Here is a 17,852-nt window from a genome sequence, read left to right on the forward strand (position 1 = left end):
GCCATAGAAGAACACTTTGGCCAAAGAACTTCAGACTAGAATTTCAACTGCTTGCAAGCACAAAATGATCTTGCTTCCTGAGGATGGTCAGAAGGGTCTAAACAAGCTGTTCACTTCCTTGCTACAAGTTCGTACTTATATCTGAAGTGCTGCAATATTTCTGAAAAATCATGTAATTGATTAATTTAATAGGTAGTATTTTTGGGTCAATATTATCATTTTGTAATGAAGTTCAGAGTTTTTAAATATCTGCAATCTGCAGCTTCCTGAGCATACTGACTAGAGACACGTTTTGGAGCAAACAGGCACGACAGATGGTAATGTTTGTTGTTGTCCTGTCCTAGTCTCTGGTGTGGCCCTTGGCAGTGTGAAGGGGAGAATAGGAACAGAACCTTCTCAGAGCCAGTGCGGGAAAGGCTTTTTGTTGAGAGGCAGTGGTGCATCCTTCCCATTTGTGGCTGCTGTGTTCGTTTGGTTTGGTTTAGGTTTCCGATGCTGCTTCTTCCAGCCAGCTGCACATCCTTGAAGACTCTCTGGAGTTGGTAGGGCACTACTTTGTGTGGGTGCTGGCTGTTTGAAAAAACTCCACAAATGCTTTAAAATGGGCTGTCCACAGAACCAGATGTTTATAAACAGTTCCCACTTAGGATTCCTCTGCTGTGTAGAGGTGGGTGTTGTTTTTTTTACAGCTGTGATGCTGTATTTCAGTGGACTCTTTCACGTGGAATAAACTGCCCTGTGATGACTGGATGCTCAGTCTGCCACCTGTCACCTTCATGACACAGCCATCCTTCAAACTGGATTGGGAACTGATTGGGTTTAAAATCAAGGTCTCCAAAATATAAAACTGTGGAAAAAGTCTAAGGTTTATCTTTCATTGGTATGACGTGCTTGACTAGCTACTACCTTTACTGTTCTCACTGCCAGGCTGTATAAAGTGCAGGTCACAGTGCATTTCCAAGCATCTGGATTTTGTAAAAAAAGTTTTCCTTGCAAAAAACTGTTAATTCAATAAAGCAGGTTTTCATTTATTTGTTTGAGTGTTTTAAGTACAGTGAAGTACAAAGCAAATTTGATGTCAAGCATGAAAATACAAATTTGGAAGACAGTCCACATTGGCAGACATTATATGCATGAAAGTAATACTGGTCTCTATTCATATATACAAAATATGAATGTGAATATCGCTTTCTCCTGGCTTTGGACCAGTCTTTTTCTTCCAGGCTACGTATGCTCTGGCCTGGGAAGCAGCCTGGGCACAGTGACCAATTTACACACATGGCTGCACTGCTCTTAACTTTCATTTTTGCAAAGGAGATAAATCAAGAGCTGAGAATGATGTTGAAAGCTGCAGCTGCATCAATTACTTCAGTTGAGAACTGGCACTTCTTTTTTCCTTTTTAACGGTGTCACCATTGTTGCTATCTGCCCCAGAAAGGGGAGGATAACCCAGGTTCTTATTAATAAATCCCTTGGGGTAGACTAGAGTGAAATGACACTGAATAATCAGTGTTTGAATACATATATATGTAGGTTTATTTTGGAACAATTTTGTTTCAAAAGGTAAACAGATATGTTGCTGTTTTGGGTGTTATTCTGTAGCAATATGGCAATATTAAAGCATCTATAGCAATAAAGCAACATTAGAGCATAGCAATATGACTTTTAAAGCTTAACAATATTAAAGCATAGCAATATATCCCTATTATTAAAGCATAGCAGTATTATGGCATCTACAGCAATATCATCTATAGTAATATAGCAATCATTAGAGCATAAAGATAGCACTTAAGGAAATGCATAAGGAAGAGAGAGGTAAAGAAAGAATAAAGGTGGAAAGATCTATATAGTCACCGCCTGTTGGATCCAGCAATGAAACTTGGCAGTTGCAGCATCTGTGTGTTAGTTGAAGTGGTGATCTTGATCCGTTGGGGCTCAAAGCTTAAAGAAGTTATGAGTTATTATACACTTTCTTCTCAGATGGGAACACCTTGTAGCTCCCCAGGGTGGGGAGTTTTACAATGGATAGTGTCATGGGCCATGCCATGAGCCTCCAGCATCTCCAAAGACTGTTGCAGCTGCCTGTTGTACCAGCATCAATCATGGTCCATCAGGGTCTAACATTTGAGATGTATAGCCTAGTCTAGATGTGCAGAGTTCACGTAAAGGCATTACACTGGCATGATAAAAGGGATTTTCCACCTTGCAGGACTTGCCTCTTCTTAGTCTTTTCCCTTCCTCAGGCAGGCATCTGCACCCAGGATAGCTGGCAATGGCACGAACTTATCTGATCCTTTAGCAGTACTGGGGGGGCTGGGCTTTGCTGGGTGAGCAGCTACTTCTTTTCAGTTTGCAAAAGTGTTTTAGTGATCTTGGAATGTGTAAATCATTAACTGTTTCAGTCTCTGACACCTACAGTTTGCAGCAGCTCTTCAAATCCAGCCACAGCTGGAACACTAACATTTTGACTGTGATTTTTTAAGAAGACAGCACCCAAATGCAGAAAAAGAGCTGAAATGCTATTGTCCTGTATAAATCATTTGGCAACTTACCAGTGGTATTTGCATTTTTAACCTGAGATTGTAGCTGTCCAAAGTGTGACATCAGCCTTACAGATTTGTAATGATGATGTCAGCATAGAAACAGGGGAGGCGTTTGTACGGGTCCGTGTGATGTTTTTTTTGAAGTGCAATTTCACTATCCTCAGTTACGCATGTTTGTTACTGTCTTAACCAGACAGCTAAGTTAGGTTCAGAATTTCAAACCTCGTTTTACCTGTTTTCTTGGCAGTTTTCTGTGCACACTGCTTGTATTCTGGTGGAGATCACTTTATTGCAGTTATGTTTGAATTCAGATCTGACTGAATAAAATCTATATGAGCAGATCTGTCAAGAGATGGTTCTTGGAAGGAACATGTGAATGTAAAAAATGGGGCACTCACCCCGGGATGGCACCTGTGATGTGCTTAGTATTGTAATGTTACTGACCTGAGGAGTAGATGATATACAGTTTGCCTCTGCTTTTTCTAGTAGCGAGAAATAAATCAGTGGCATTTGTGTCTGTATTACAAATCTGATACACTCATCTCTAAATTACACCTGTCCACACCTACATTATTAACTGGCAAATAATACATACAAATCTCCAGTCAGTAGTAACACCATATTCTTTCAGCAGTTTAATATAAAGGGTCATCATGAAGATGGGTTTTGCAGTTTTTCCAAAGTTAGGCCTTGACTTCCACATACCAAAGTAGCGAAGTACATGTATTCCTATGTCTAAAAACATTATTGAGCAGTTTACTAGTCAGGGCTACCTTCTCATACTTTAGACAACTTGTGTTGATCTCAACTGCAAGGGGATGTGAGGAACTAGCACTATTAAAAGATTCTTATTTTCTGAAAAGAGCCCTAAAACCCACAAATGAATATCTGAATTATGGTTATTCTTTAAATGTTTACAGGATTTTATTTCTTTTTCTGAGACAAATATATAGTCAGATGTTTGTATGGTTGGCTGAGTCTGGGTAGCCTGGAATTAACAGCTGCCTTATAAACTCTGTACGACCAGTCTGTTTCCCAAGTCTAAGTTCACAAAATAAAGATTTCAGACTGTGTCTTCTGTAGCCATGTTTGTATATAAATTGTTGGAATTTATTTAGTTAGTATTCTTGGAGGTTTTTCTCTGGTAGCTATCATCTTCTGTCCACTCACAGTCTGAACAGTAAGGTAAGCACTTGCAGACATACAGCTGCACTCCCAGTGCTTGCTGGCCTGATGTTTTACATTGGAAAGCAGGAGAACCCAGTGGGGTAGTCACTGCCTCCTTCTCCAATAGATATTCCTCTATAAGATGCTCTTATTTCAGTGGCTTTACCTTGTTAGCAAATGAAAACTTTCATGTTAGTGCACAAAGAAAAGTACCATGTTTGGCAGTAGTAAGATAAGTGGAAGTCCTCTGGGTAGACTTAAGGGTCCTGAACCTACAGCTGCCTTTCCACTGCTTTAGTAAAGAACAGTTTTTCCTGAAACTGTTATCAGGGTTTGTTTCATGAGCACCAAGTGCCCTGCAAATAACCGTGACAACTCATGCATGTAAGAACCTTCACAGACATGTGAAGCCCAGCACAAGTAAGTCCCTGTGGGCTCCCCCTGGGGAAGGAGCGGTGAGAGAATATCTCTCTCATTTCCCATTAGTGAGAAGAAAGTGGCGTTAAAGGGTATTTGTAAATATAGAGAACTGGAGTCCTGCTGTGCCACAGGTGGGACTGTGGTGTAACTCAAATAGTGCTTTGCTTGTATCCACAAGCAAAGCACAGACTCTCACAGAAATCAGGACAGTCTTCTGGGCCTAAGCTGTGGCCCACCTAGGAGAGTGGTAAGGCAGTCGCTATCTCAGTGAGATCTGATTCAGGCTTTCTGTTGAAAATAAGTGTGTGTTTGTATTGGGCCTGTGCTCCTAATTACCTGTTTAATCATTTCACCCTCTTTCCAAAGAGAATCATCATAAACTAAACTGAAACGTATAAACTCGGTGAACCATCACAAGAGGTGAATTTGAAGCAATTTCATTACCTTTTTTGTTTATTTTTTGCTTAAATTTTCCACTGTCTTAATTTTTTTATGTAGAACCTAGTATGTGAAATGACAACAAGGTGAAGTAAAGGTACTGTGATTGCTATTTGTAATTGCTGTCTCCGGTTGGAGAAAGCAAGGGAATGCAAGGGAGAATAAGAGCAACATTTATAGGCTTGTTGATATTGGCAGGTTGGCTGACTGACTTTTACCTCCCCTGTGGCCCAGGTTTCATTTCCTTGTCTTGGCATCCAGAGCTGAGGCTCAAAGACATTAATTGGTTCATGTGTTTTCACTCTAGGGATGACAGTAAGCTCCAATAAAGATGGCTTGGGAATGATAGTTCGCAGCGTCATCCATGGAGGCTCAATCAGTCGTGATGGGCGGATTGGTGTGGGGGACTGCATCTTGTCTATTAATGAAGAGTCAACCACTAACTTAAGTAATGCACAAGCCCGGGCTATGCTGAGACGGCATTCACTCATTGGACCAGATATAAAGTAGGTAAAGCCAGATGTTGAATTGTGGTAGGAAAAAGCTAATAATTGAAAATTGGTTATTTATGCAAGTATTTTAAGTGAAAATTTTGTATGTTCTTACACATGAATTTACCTTTAAGTTACAGCTTCAGCTGGATAATTCACCTTCAGATTACATTTTCATGAATTTCAAAGATAAAATCACTTGTGTGAGACTTTGGATGTTCTTAGGAAAATTACTGTCATGAGTAAGCATCATCATTACTGCTCTGCATGGTTTTACTGAAAGAATGGGGTTAGTCAGAATTTTGCATTCATTACTCTTTTAAAGAAAATAATTATTTCCTCAAGATGTTTATGGTTCTTAAAGGAGGACTATCCTGGCCATTACACAAGTGATTTCATTTGATCTCTACAATGAGTTTTGGTTTTGACTGCCAGACAGAAAGTATGACATATGATATTAATGCAGAAAAATAATGATTAAAACATATCAGTACATCTGTGACAAACAGCAGAAACACCCTGTTTTCTGAAGTCAGTTCCAATTTTTTATCAGTACATAGAAAGAAACTCTTGCTCTTGTGCATAAATATCTGCTCTTGGGAGTACTATTTTAAATGTGTAGTAATTAATACAAGTTTTGAGATACCCAGTTGATAAGAAAGTTTCTTCTCAAGTTCACACAATGTGCAGAATTTTAACTCTACCTCAAAGTACACTTCTTTCTTGCTGTCTTAGTTGTGGAGTTAACTTTACCCTCATGCACCATCTAGAAATGAGCTTGTTCCTGAAGCTGTGGATGGTGCTGTAGAATTGCCAATGCTGGCTTTGCAACTTCAAAACCTAGTGGCTGGTTTTCTCAGACCTGTGGTAACATGGATTGGGTCAGATAAACAAATGGGATTAATGGAGTTGTGGGTAATAGAAAGCCTCTACTTGTTTAAGATGGTGGCTTTGAAAGAGATCAGTCCAATCCCAGTGTGGTTCCAGGCAGTTGTGATTTCTAGCAGTTCAGATTGGACAGCTGGGCATTCCATATTTCTGCAGAAGTATTCTACTTTGAAGAGACCTGGCGTTTTGGGAACAGGTGGTCAAAGTACCTTCACTGTGGGTTGTAGGTTTAATTGTCTGCCCCATAGTTGTCATGCCTTTAGGATTATGATTGAATGTAATATTGTTGAAAAAAAGGGGTTTGCTCATATAATGAATTACATTATTGTCAATGTTGTCATGTATTTATATACTGACATGAGTCAGTGTTGATAAAATGTGTCCTTGGTTATTATTGTAGGCTTCCAAACTGTAATTCTAACTGTCGTGACTGATATCAGTTGGTATGTGCATGTGAATGTGTGTGTATATATCTGCTTAGATACACAACTGCTGCAGCACCATTTTTCTATGAGGAGTCCTTTATTAGTGCTGTAGTTACATGATCAAATACAGATGTGTTCATTATTTGTGCTTATTCTTTTATAGCTGCTGCGTTTTACACTGTTTGACTTAAGTTTTGTTTATAGTCTTTTGCAGATACGTTGGAAATACTAAAATCTTGCCTTAGATGTGAATATTCAGATTTTCCAGAGAAAAGTGCATCCTCTTTCTGAAAGATTTTGCAGAAAAGGGGCAGATGCTATTCATATTTTTAATTAAGATTTTTGTGGGGGGTTTTTTGTATTTATGTTCTTCATTTTATTACTATAATAAGGTTTTAAAGTGAGTGGATAATGTCCCAAATCAGAAATTGTAGATAAGGAGCATTATGTCCTGATAATTCATGTCTTCTGGGAGGGATACACACACAGACACACACACACATCTGTATATGTCAATTCAGAGCTAATGTGGTGCATCACCTTGCAGCATTTGTGATAACAAGGGCCAGCATTTCAAATATTTAAATTGGATCTCTTTAGTGTCGTCCTTAGGAAGCAAAGGTACACTAGCACTTGGATGTGACCATCGAGATATCGTTCTTCTCTGTCCTTATCGCAGTATTGGCACCTTGACTTTTAGACTGAGCTTCTTTTGGCTAGCAGGTTGCCCCCAAAAAGTGATTAAGTAGGAATACTTTACTGTCAGAGCTGTATTTCAGCAGCAAACAGTATTTGCAGAGAAAATACAAAGCCATTATTACTGGCCATTTAATGGCTTTGTTAAATTTTATTAAAGGAAATTTGATTTTGAATAGGTCAAGAACCAGCAATCTGAGCTTCAGATTTGGGTAGTTAATTTTTTTCCCCTTCATGTGTGGTAAACCAGATGTATGGCCTTACCACAATGCATTCTGTTCCATGTCTCACTCTACCTTGCCAGGAACTTTTATATTTCTGTAATAATAGCCAGTGTTTTGTGCTCAGCAGCAGCTGCTTGTAACATCTGTCAGATAATTACTAGAGGTGTATTAGAATTCACCTGACTGAAGTGTGGGGATGAATTTCTAATCAAGAAGTAAGATAGATTGCAATTCCATTTTCCATGCCTGTTAATAATCACTGCTATAGACAATAATAAAGAGCAGATGCTTTCTGGGATGAAGCAGAGGTGGAATGGGGAAAAAAAAAAAGGACAAAAAAAAAGCAGCTCACACTTTTAACTACATAAATATACCTCTCACATTCAGCATGAGACATTAACATTTGTTAACACCATTGTAAAAAGATGCTGCATCGTATGCTTCACATTCTAGATCTTCTCCAGCACCTGCTGATGATCAGGCCCTCTGTTATGTGTGAGTATTGGCAATTCAGACACTCATTATGGCTCTATGTTGCAACTTGTCTCTAAAATCATTCCATGCTTTTATGACATCAATAGTAATGTCAGGGATATATCCAGATATAGGTACATATTCTCTCTTTCCTTGTGTATGTTCGTGTGTGCATGCACATGTGGCTGCACATGTGGATGTATATATATTTTTTTGATTAAAAAAGGATATGAGTGTGTGTGTATACTCGTATTTATATGTATGGTTTTCAACTTGAAGATTGGAGCATACTTTTTAAGTCTGAAATGAAAATACCTGTATTCTAAAAAATTATGGCTAATATTTTTAAATTTTATTTGTGGCGGCCACCCAAGATGTGCTCAGAGCACGTGTGCATGTGTGTGTATGTGTACAAGGTTCACTGCTAGAATTGGCACGAGTACTTTGTACTGATATCTGGATTAATCTCAGTGTCATATTTTCTGTGGCACTTACATTTTACTTCATGTATAAAGAGGTTCAAAGTAAACCTTAAATGTTTGTTCGAGTAATGTGTCCTGAACATTTTCCATACTTCGTTACTTGGTTTGTTGGTGTTTCAAGGTTTTGTGTGGCTGTTAAGTCAAGCATGTGATAAATGTTCCTCTGTACTGCATGCGGTGTCATATTTACAAGATACTTTCATATGTACAACCACTGGTGTTTCCATTGTCACTGCTTTAGTTGCTAGTGCATACCTCTGGGGTAGAAGTGGTTATATCTCTCAAGAAAGAAGACCAGAACACTTTCTCTTTCAAGCTATACAGCTGTGAAAAAGAGGAGATGGTTAAACCCGTCATATACTTTCCTTTGAAGTTGTTGAACTTCAACTTTTCTTGCAGCTAGGAAATACAGCTCAGAAGTAAAACAGTAATTTACTTGTTTCCTGTTTTCTGTGTCTTCATCCCTGTTTTCTGGCATTTTTTACTCTTACTGTCTTCCCTGTAACTGTATCAAGGCAATTGCCAGTCTGTTTTGGAGACAAACCATTCAGGTGCCAGAGTGGATTTTTATTTCCACTGTACAGCACAAGGTTCAACAGAGTCGGTCAGAGGAGCCCGATGCACTTCTTCTGGGCCCCTCATCATCCCAGTCACAGGCTGACCTGTTCAGGATGATGCTGGATATCATCAGACCTCACTGTGACCTCCAAGTGAGCTACAGTAGCAATCCAGCAAGTGATGGATTTTATAACTGGGGAGTGTCTGCTCATGAGTACAGGGAAAAGCACGTCTGCTCATGTTAAACAGGGAAAAACCTCATGTAAATTGAAGGTCTTTAATACAGTGTGACCTTGCCAAGTGTTACAGAAGGCAGAATCAAGTTGAATGCCTCATAGCAAAGACTACTTTCTGGTATACATATTTCCTAAAACTGTAATTTACAGCAGAGAGAGGTTTTTTAAGTATAAATTTCATTACAATAACATGCAAAAGGAGAGAGTGAGGAGGACAGTCACATCAATAATACAGCTTAGATAAAAAGAGAAGGTAGGGAAACCTTTGCAATTAACTGAACTTTGGAAATCATGAGCAAGAAACAAAGGTGAACTACGCAGCATGTAACTTTTCACGTATTTGATCCATGTAATTTAGTTTTCTTTTCTATGCTGTTTTTTGCAAAATGCAAGTGTTCTGGTTTATATTTGTGAAATAGCTGAAGCATTACTGAAATTTAGTTGTAGATAAGAATGAACAGTTAAAAACACACTGGATGTTCCTTTGAGTGCTTTATAATACGCTATTCAAACTGTAGTTAAGCGCTAGAATAGAAATAATGTATTTTTCCAAAGAGCTAATATGTAACAACTCCCAATGAGATGATCTAAATTTTACTCCATCTGTGGAAATCAATTAGGTAATTCAATTGCTTAATTTTAGATGCTTTTTTTAAAAATGGTGGAGTGAACTTCTCTCCTTAGCTCCTGTGCTGTACACAGAAAGGGAAGGTAAGGCAGCTTTTGGGAGATGTTACTAAGTAGCGTATGAGGCTCTTTAAGAGCATCCTTTGTGTCACACCTATTAAATGTTCCAGCACAATATCAGTTACTAAATCATATGAAACAATAGGATATCACAGAACTTGGAGTGCACATGGTTTGCCTCACCCTTAGCTGACCTCTAATGCTGACATAGGAGAGGTAAGGACTACTACTACCTTTGAACCTTGGCACCCTGCATAATTGCTTGCCGTGTGCCCCTTGCACAAAAGGACTAGACAAGAGTTGATAGATACTGGTCACTGTACTGTCAGAGATCACATTCTGCTGTATACATCCAGGCTGGATCTGGGCTTATTCCTTTCTTCTGTAGGAGTGTGCCATTCTCCTTTCCATACTTAGAACAGCTGCAGTTTAGCATAACGGAAATTGTCTGAGCCTTCCAGTCAGCAGAAACATTGTTTGCAGTTCTGGGTTATTTTACTGCAGCTGTCTGCCAAGGGAAAATACATTATTTCCTACTTGTTTTTATAGGGTGAAAATTGATGAATTTGATTGGGGTGAAACTGATGAATGTAACTTAATGAATGTTACATTTTCTTACATTGAAATGCAGCTTGCACATCTTGTAGCTTTTGTAGAGGCAAGGTATTCTTATGGGCTTACTGGGTGGAGCTTCTGCATCAGCATTTGACCTGTGAGAGTTTTGTGAGCATAGTACTAGCACTTTGCTATATTTCAACACACCTGGATTTTGAGGTGGCTAAGAAGTAGTAGTGATTATTTTCAAAAGTTCTTTCCTCTCTTGTTTCTTGATGTTTCACTGCTGGGTCTTCACAGAATAACTGCTGCATGTCATTAGTCCTTCCTAGTGCTAGAATGCCCTCAGGAAAGACAGATAAGAGTCAGTGACCTTCTGCTGAGTGTTTGTTTTCTAATGTATGCTAACTTCCCACCACTTCAAAAGGAAAATACTTTGTGTCAAGCATAGTAACACTTCAGTGCTTGAAAAAAGGGCCAAAGTAGAACCTGGAGGAGATTGAAGGAAAAGCTGGTGATAATATGGATGTTTCATAAATTTCCATTAGAGAGCTGTGGAGTTCCTTCTGTTCAGCACTTTCATTATGACCCTCTTTGCACTTTTCTAGATGTGGTAAATGTGAGAGGAGGTAGGGAACATGCTGAGACACAGACAAAGATGACAAATAAATGTGATCATTAGGATAATTTTGGTAGAGCGCTTTGAAGTGACAGCATTAGTCATATAAAAGTTCATTTGAGCTGCTGTTTGATGCTTGCTGTATCCAGCAGAGAACCAGTGAGAGGGGGAATCAGTGGCAGTCAGGGTGTGACAGTGTGGTGGTTTGAAACTCTCAAGAATCTAATTTCTAAGTTCAAGCCCCCCTCCCACAGTTTGTCCCTGTGAGAGGGTTTATCGATGGTATGGACTTGATATCTTCTTCACTTCATGTGGAGAGTTTTCAGACAAAACACAACCATTCGTTATTGGGGGAAGGGGAAAATATTTACGAAGGTTTATTTATACATGCATATATATATATATTTTTACATTGAATTAAATTCCTCTTTTCCTTCATTAAAAGTCTAAGAAGAAAAGAGAAAAGTCTTTCTGTCACTCCTCAGGCCACAGTTCCTACATTTCAGTTTTTTGTGGCACTGGTTAGTGTCCTTCATTTTTCTGAGGCAGCAGATTAAGTATGGCAGTCAGGATTTTTGTTTTTATTTTGTGGAAATTCCAACCCCGAGCCGAGCCTTTCGGGGGATTTTTCTTGGAGACCTTCACTTCTCTTGGGTTAGAGCATTTAAGGCAGCTTTCAGTTCAGTCTTACCAGAGCTATTTCTCAGCTTGCTAACGTAGTAGCAGCAGCAGAGGGCACAGCCACCTCCTCTGCATTCCATCCTGGTTCAGCTCTCAGGACGATTCAGAGTTTTTCAGCTCCTTTCTTTCTCTCTCTAGCTGCTGTTGCATTTTGGGACTCCCTAAGGGTTTGGAAGTTCACTTTTCCTCTTCAGGAGGTCTCTGGGTTTTGGGAAAGTGATACAGTCAGACAGAGAACTTCAGTCAGGGAATGACCGACAGGAGACAGCTCCAGGTTCGAGCCTCAGAGCTGAAAGAGTCTCTCCTCAGCAGCTTACACATCCTTGTGAAGTGGTCCAGATTTTTTTTTTTCCTCTGTCTCTTCTGTGGGGAAATATGTTAATTTTTCTTTTAACAATGTAATGTATGAGTAGACAGACTTTTTTTTCCCTTGTCTTTTTTCCGTTAACCTTACTTCTTGGCAGACTTGGATCTGATAATAAGCTGCTTTTTGTACAACTAGATGCTTTTAAGAAGACAAAGCGTCATTAAAGGAGGGCCATCTAAGTAGCCCTGTTTATATCATGGTATCCTTTTGCCTATAGAGTAGAGTTTTTTAAGAACTATTCTTCATGTCTTAATCTTTTTTTCCTTTCTTTTGTTTCCCCCTCCCCAGTCTATTGGACCATTTCTGTTTCTGGCATTCAAACATCGAGTAGAGTCTGCATGTCATTTGGTTGGTGAAACATGACTATCTAACTGTCCCAAACTGCCTAGAAGTGCATGAAGGGGTGGAGGAAGGAGTTGAGCAGGGGATTGCTCCCTGGAGCATAGGTGGTATGCTGTAACACATTTGTATGTCCAAATCTGTGGACAAAATAAATACAAAACCACATAGGAAAGCACAAAACCTCCTACAAGCCAACTTTCAGAAACATTTTCAACAGTCATTTAGTGTGGTAATGGTGCCTCAAACTTCACAGATCCTTCAGTGTTTGTCTTTCCTTGAGGACTCTCTATTTAACTGAAGCTGGATTGTCTCTGTTAATACTCTTGTCACTGTTCAAGCACCATTTAATTTAATTACAGAAATATATGTGCTGTTCAGCTACTTAATTTGACTATAAATGCGTATTTGTTGCAAAGTCATAAGGTATTCATATAACAGCTTACTCCCAATGTACTTGCATTGTGCCTTTGAAGTCAATGAAGTAGTCTTGAGTGGCTTCCTCATATCCATACCTCACACCCACCAAAGGGAGGACCGGCAGTCCTCATGCTACTTTAATCATGTCCCATTTTATTGCAGTATTACATATGTGCCAGCAGAAAATTTAGATGAGTACAGGGCCGGTTTGGGACAAGAGACAGAGGGAGCTGTGCCACCTGAACTTTTTCCATCACATATTGTCAGGTGAGTCAAAAGGCTTATGGTTTTCTCCCACAGAGCTCTCAGATGCAGCTCTTCCCATACACTTTACTTATATTGGGAAGATAAGTTTTGGTTTGGAAGAGATGAAAAATGGGTGATTTTCTTCAGACCAGCAGCCATTACAATAAAAAGCTGTTCTAGAAAATTTTTTGAACATTTTTTCAAGGTTTGGTCTGTTTCATACTGTTTGATTTGCCCAAAAAGGAGATTGAATTCTGTTTCATCCTAAATTTCTCTTAAATACCACACAGTTTGATTTACATGTTGCCACAAATACTCAATATTTTCAACATAAGAATTTAGTATTGATGGTCTTCCCAGAATGTAAGTGGAAAGAACTAATTCTGCCATCCTTTCCTTGAGTTTCAAAAATTCATTGCAGTTACAGTCCAAAATTTCAAAGTGACTAATAATATTTGGGTTTTTTTAAAATTCATCTCCAAAAGCAGTAACATTTTTTAAGTGCTGTTGTTGTTATTTATTCCATTTTGAAAACAGTCAATAATTACCTTTAGCTCTGATTTGGTTCTTGTTCCAAATTGCACAGTCTTTTATTCTGTGGTTGTGGATAGCGACTTCATTGCAGAAAAAAGTGAATGGGGAATCCCCAAACACCAAATGTATTCTAACAGACATCTGAAGAAGAAAATCCTTATGTGAATCCTGTGTACAAATTCTAGTGCTGGCAGGGTGATTCAATACATGAAATTTTTCAGAAAAATCTAATCATTATATGAGTTCTTTAAAAATGAATTGCATGTTCCTGTTTATCATTAGGGAACTCTCAGAGCTTCCAGAACGTGAAGAGGGGGAGGGAGAAGAAAGTGAATTTCAAAATGCAGCTTTCAGTAACTGGAACCAGCCCAGAAAGTAAGTGCAGATCTAGTTGCACAGAATAAAATGTCATATGAAATATAAAAATTTTGAAACACATAGTATATTTTAAGAGGAGTAAGAAAACAGCAGAATTGCTGCAATTATGTATGTTGTGCATTGCAGGAGTTGATTTTTACTGCCATTGGGCTAAATCTAACAGTGTCTTGATTGTTTTAGTAATTTATCTTTACTTATCCCAGGCTGATTCTTTGGGATCCAGAAAGAAGAGACGAATAGAAGGATTCAAAGTTTTTATCAGAATCCAAAATAAAGTGACCAACACTAGACTCAATTACAGACCTGCTGAGCAATTCAGACGATAACTCCCACTGAAAAACAAAACTTTGCAAGGACGGTTATTTTAGATTAAAATAATTGTGCAAATCCAGGTGTATTCAGTGTGCAGCATTGTCATAATCACAACAGATTTTTATTTATTTTGGCCCTTGTTTTTTCCCAACAGGGTTGAACTCTGGAGAGAGCCTAGCAAGTCATTGGGGATCAGCATTGTTGGAGGACGAGGGATGGGGAGCCGCCTGAGTAATGGAGAAGTGATGAGAGGGATCTTTATCAAGCATATCCTGGAAGACAGCCCAGCCGGCAAAAATGGAACTCTGAAAACTGGAGATCGGATTGTAGAGGTACCAGCTGAATGCCTTTTGCTGCAATTCCCCCAGCATCTCAGGAGCCGCTGAGATGGATTTGTAGTTCTGGGCTGACAGCTGTGTAATTGCTCCAGCTGACACCACTTGAGCCATGCAGACTGTGCTACCATCTGCTGATGTTTATGTGCAGTCAGCTGTCTGTTAAGTTGAATATCTAACCTGAAGCATAGATGACTGACTATGTGAGCAGGGTACTACAAAGCCAGCAGTTCAACCTGCCTGTTTTAAAGCCAGCATGTGTAGGAAAAAGCTGAAGTTTGGTGAAGCTAAAAGATTTCACTATTGCTTATTGGATAGCAACAGAAATGGCCAGTGCAGATCATGCAAATAAATACCAAGCTTATTTCCCTCTTAAATCTTAATCATATCACATCATTCTTATGCATCTTGTGCAGTAATTAAGGGAGACACATTTTTTTTTTAATTCCTGACATGAAGAAATCTGGGTTTGATGTTTGGGAAAGTAAGTACACTTGTGTCCATGCCTGAGGGTGAGGTAGCCATTGGTGTTGCATGAAGGGATTTATCTAGATTTCTCTTCTACGTAGCCAGTCCTGTGTTCATACAGCCACTTTTGCTTTCTTGCTTAAAGATACTGAAGAATGAACGTGCTGAAAGAATAGGTCTTCCCTGTGATGATTATCAGTGTCAGGCATTACCCTGTCTCCAGCATCAGGCTCTTAGGAACTGCCCTCCATCCTGCTGGATGTCCTTAGCTGGCTGTCCATCAGTAAGAATGTAACAAGGGGGGTGACGGAGATGGTGATTCTGGATCAAACTGGGCTTGCTTTACACAGTGGCACTGAGCTGCAGTTTGCTGTTTGCTACAAGATCCCTATCAAGGATCTTGAAATAATACCTTAGTATAAGTAGCACTTTCTTCAATAGGATGGAACAGTTTTTTGTATAACAAGATGTTTGTTATAACAAGATGTTTGTTATAACAAGACGGGAGTTGGAATTTTGCTTGATGGCCACAAAATAAAAATAGTCATTTTATTTTAATAACTGGATTTTTATGAGTGCAGTTGGCTCTGACAGTGATAATTGCAGAAGTTGGAATGGGTGAGTGAAATTAAAATGTTGTGTTAATGTGACTGTTTCTGAATGGATTATTCAGTTTCTCAGGTTGTGAAATATCTGAGCTTTATCTCCACTATTGCATACAGTATTTCAGACACAGGGAATTGGAGAGCCTTTGTTCAGTTCCTCATAGGTTTAGAATTTCTCTCAGGTTCTTTTTGTCTCTTATTTACATTGAATGGTTAAGTTTAAAGTAGAGTTAGACAATTAAAAAGTTGTCATATAAAGTCATATAACTTTGTGTGCAAAAATTACCACTAACAAATAACCTTTCTGTGTTAGCTTCTAGCTTTTGTTGTGGTCCTTGTGAGAATACTTTACTGATGCTAACCTCACCTTAACATTGTTCTTACTTGACAATTTTTTTTCACGCACCAATATACATGAAGACATGAAGAAAAACAACCAGGCAAAAATTTATCCTTAGCCATCCTTTGTAAGTGCCTTCTTCTAGAAGAGAGGAAGCTTTTCAGCTCTGACCTAAAAATTTGACTTCTGGAGAAAGTGCCTAGTAGCTAAAATTGGTCTTATCTTGCTTTTCAAAAGCAAACAGACAAACAAACAACTCCCCCAAAAAAACGTTGTGAAAGACTCTACAGCACCTAAGTTTCTGTTTGTAAATCTCATAAAGTCCTGGGAGACAGATTTCTCTGAGATAGAATTTACAGGAAGCAGTATTTGGCAAAAACTACCACTGTCTTCAGATTATCATATCTGCTATGTTATATTGCCTGTGGAAAAAATGAATGGAGGCTGAACCAAGAATGTTGAAAAACCTGTTTTTAAAACAGAAGAATAAGAGAATATTTATTTAATGTCCTTTCAGTGCTCTTGGAAATCTCAAACCTGTGTGTGAGGGACTTTAGGCCAAGTTAGTAGAAAGCTTTCCACTAGAAACAGAGATTTGGGCTCAGATTTTAGTCAAAGTTTCCTAACCAAAACTCAGAACTGACTCATGATTCTTGTAGCTTCTTGCAATGTTAAGATGAGGCCTTCCAATTACAGGTGGATGGAATTGACCTCAGAGATGCCAGCCATGAACAAGCTGTGGAAGCCATACGGAAGGCAGGCAATCCTGTAGTCTTTATGGTACAGAGCATTATAAGCAGACCAAGGGTAAGCATTAAGAATATTGAAAGAGATGTAATACATAGTAATAAATGAAACAAATGTTCAAGATGGTGGTGTTTGGGAATGGGATATTTAATCCTGAAAGTGCCATCTCAGCTACTTTAGGAACAAAGATTTGATTTAAGTATTATTTCCATTTAGAATGAAATCGATTTGGATTTGGAATTACCCTCCATCACGCCGTCCACAAACTATTTTGAAAAGCCTCAAGAAAGATAATTTGTTGGGGGGCAGAGTAGGAGTCTAACTAAAACCAACTCTTAGAGATTGACAGCGTGTCTGAGGAGCGCATGCAGAAATACAGCACCTGTTAAAAAATTCTTTGGACATTAATGAAAGGACCTAGAAGTACACAGAAGTTTTCTGTCACTAAGCTGCATGGACATTGCAGACAAAAGCTACTGAGCTTTAATATAAGTTGCTTGCATCACTAGAAACTAAACTTCCTCTTTGTAGAGTCTGTGTAAGCTGCATGTTTATTTACTAGTTGTCTCATAACTCTTGTTCCCCAGCCAGAGTCTCTTTATAGCCCTTCTTCAGCTTCTGCTCCCTGTGGGCAGAAAACTACTAACCCATTTTATCGTCAGTCATCTAAGGTAAAGTTGCATGAAAAAGCTCTGTTGAATGTTGATTTTTGATATTCAAACTACTAAAATAAGGCTTTTGTGTTTGCTGTGATATGAACAGAATTGCCACTGCTGAATGCTTAGGCCAGGTTGGGATGGGAGTGATGCCACTACTTTATCACAACTTACTTTTGTTTAGAGAATGCTCCTTTCTTATTTCTAATTGTAGTTCTTTGTTCTATTTTCAAATTATTAAGCTTGCTGGGTTTTTTTGACTGTACTAACAAACCCTTGTTTCTCTGTAAGAAGAAACATTGCAATTGCTCTTGCTGTACACATACATTACATTGTGATCTTTGTAAATGGCATTATATTTATTATCTTCATCTTTTGAAACTTGCATCTGTACTTTATAATGAGATCTTATAAGGAAATTTCCTGGTTTCATTCATGTGCAGTCACCCAAATAGCTAGCTGCCTGCACAGAGTAGCTATATTTAATATGATACAGGTTGTATTTAGCCAGGAAGTCAGTT

The 17,852-nt window shown here is 38.7% G+C and overlaps 1 protein-coding gene across 12 annotated transcripts in view; it reads left to right on the plus strand.

The window, feature by feature from the left end:
- Positions 1 to 17,852, plus strand: part of MPDZ (multiple PDZ domain crumbs cell polarity complex component) — a 101,900-nt gene that overhangs the window by 42,730 nt on the left and 41,318 nt on the right. For 8 of the 12 annotated variants that reach the window (XM_018070339.2, XM_018070340.2, XM_018070344.2 and 5 more), the window contains 7 exons: positions 4,876 to 5,074; positions 7,746 to 7,787; positions 12,873 to 12,977; positions 13,773 to 13,865; positions 14,335 to 14,512; positions 16,625 to 16,735; positions 17,263 to 17,346. In XM_018070339.2, coding sequence (XP_017925828.2) covers positions 4,876 to 5,074; positions 7,746 to 7,787; positions 12,873 to 12,977; positions 13,773 to 13,865; positions 14,335 to 14,512; positions 16,625 to 16,735; positions 17,263 to 17,346 — 812 coding nt within the window. The remainder of the gene's footprint in view (positions 1 to 4,875; positions 5,075 to 7,745; positions 7,788 to 12,872; positions 12,978 to 13,772; positions 13,866 to 14,334; positions 14,513 to 16,624; positions 16,736 to 17,262; positions 17,347 to 17,852) is intronic. The other 4 variants (XM_018070347.2, XM_018070342.2, XM_018070351.2 and 1 more) reach the window with 4 other exon arrangements.

This window comes from Manacus vitellinus, unplaced genomic scaffold (assembly GCF_001715985.3).
Source record: "Manacus vitellinus isolate BGI_N305 unplaced genomic scaffold, ASM171598v3 scaffold_18_pilon, whole genome shotgun sequence".
NCBI lineage: Eukaryota > Metazoa > Chordata > Aves > Passeriformes > Pipridae > Manacus > Manacus vitellinus.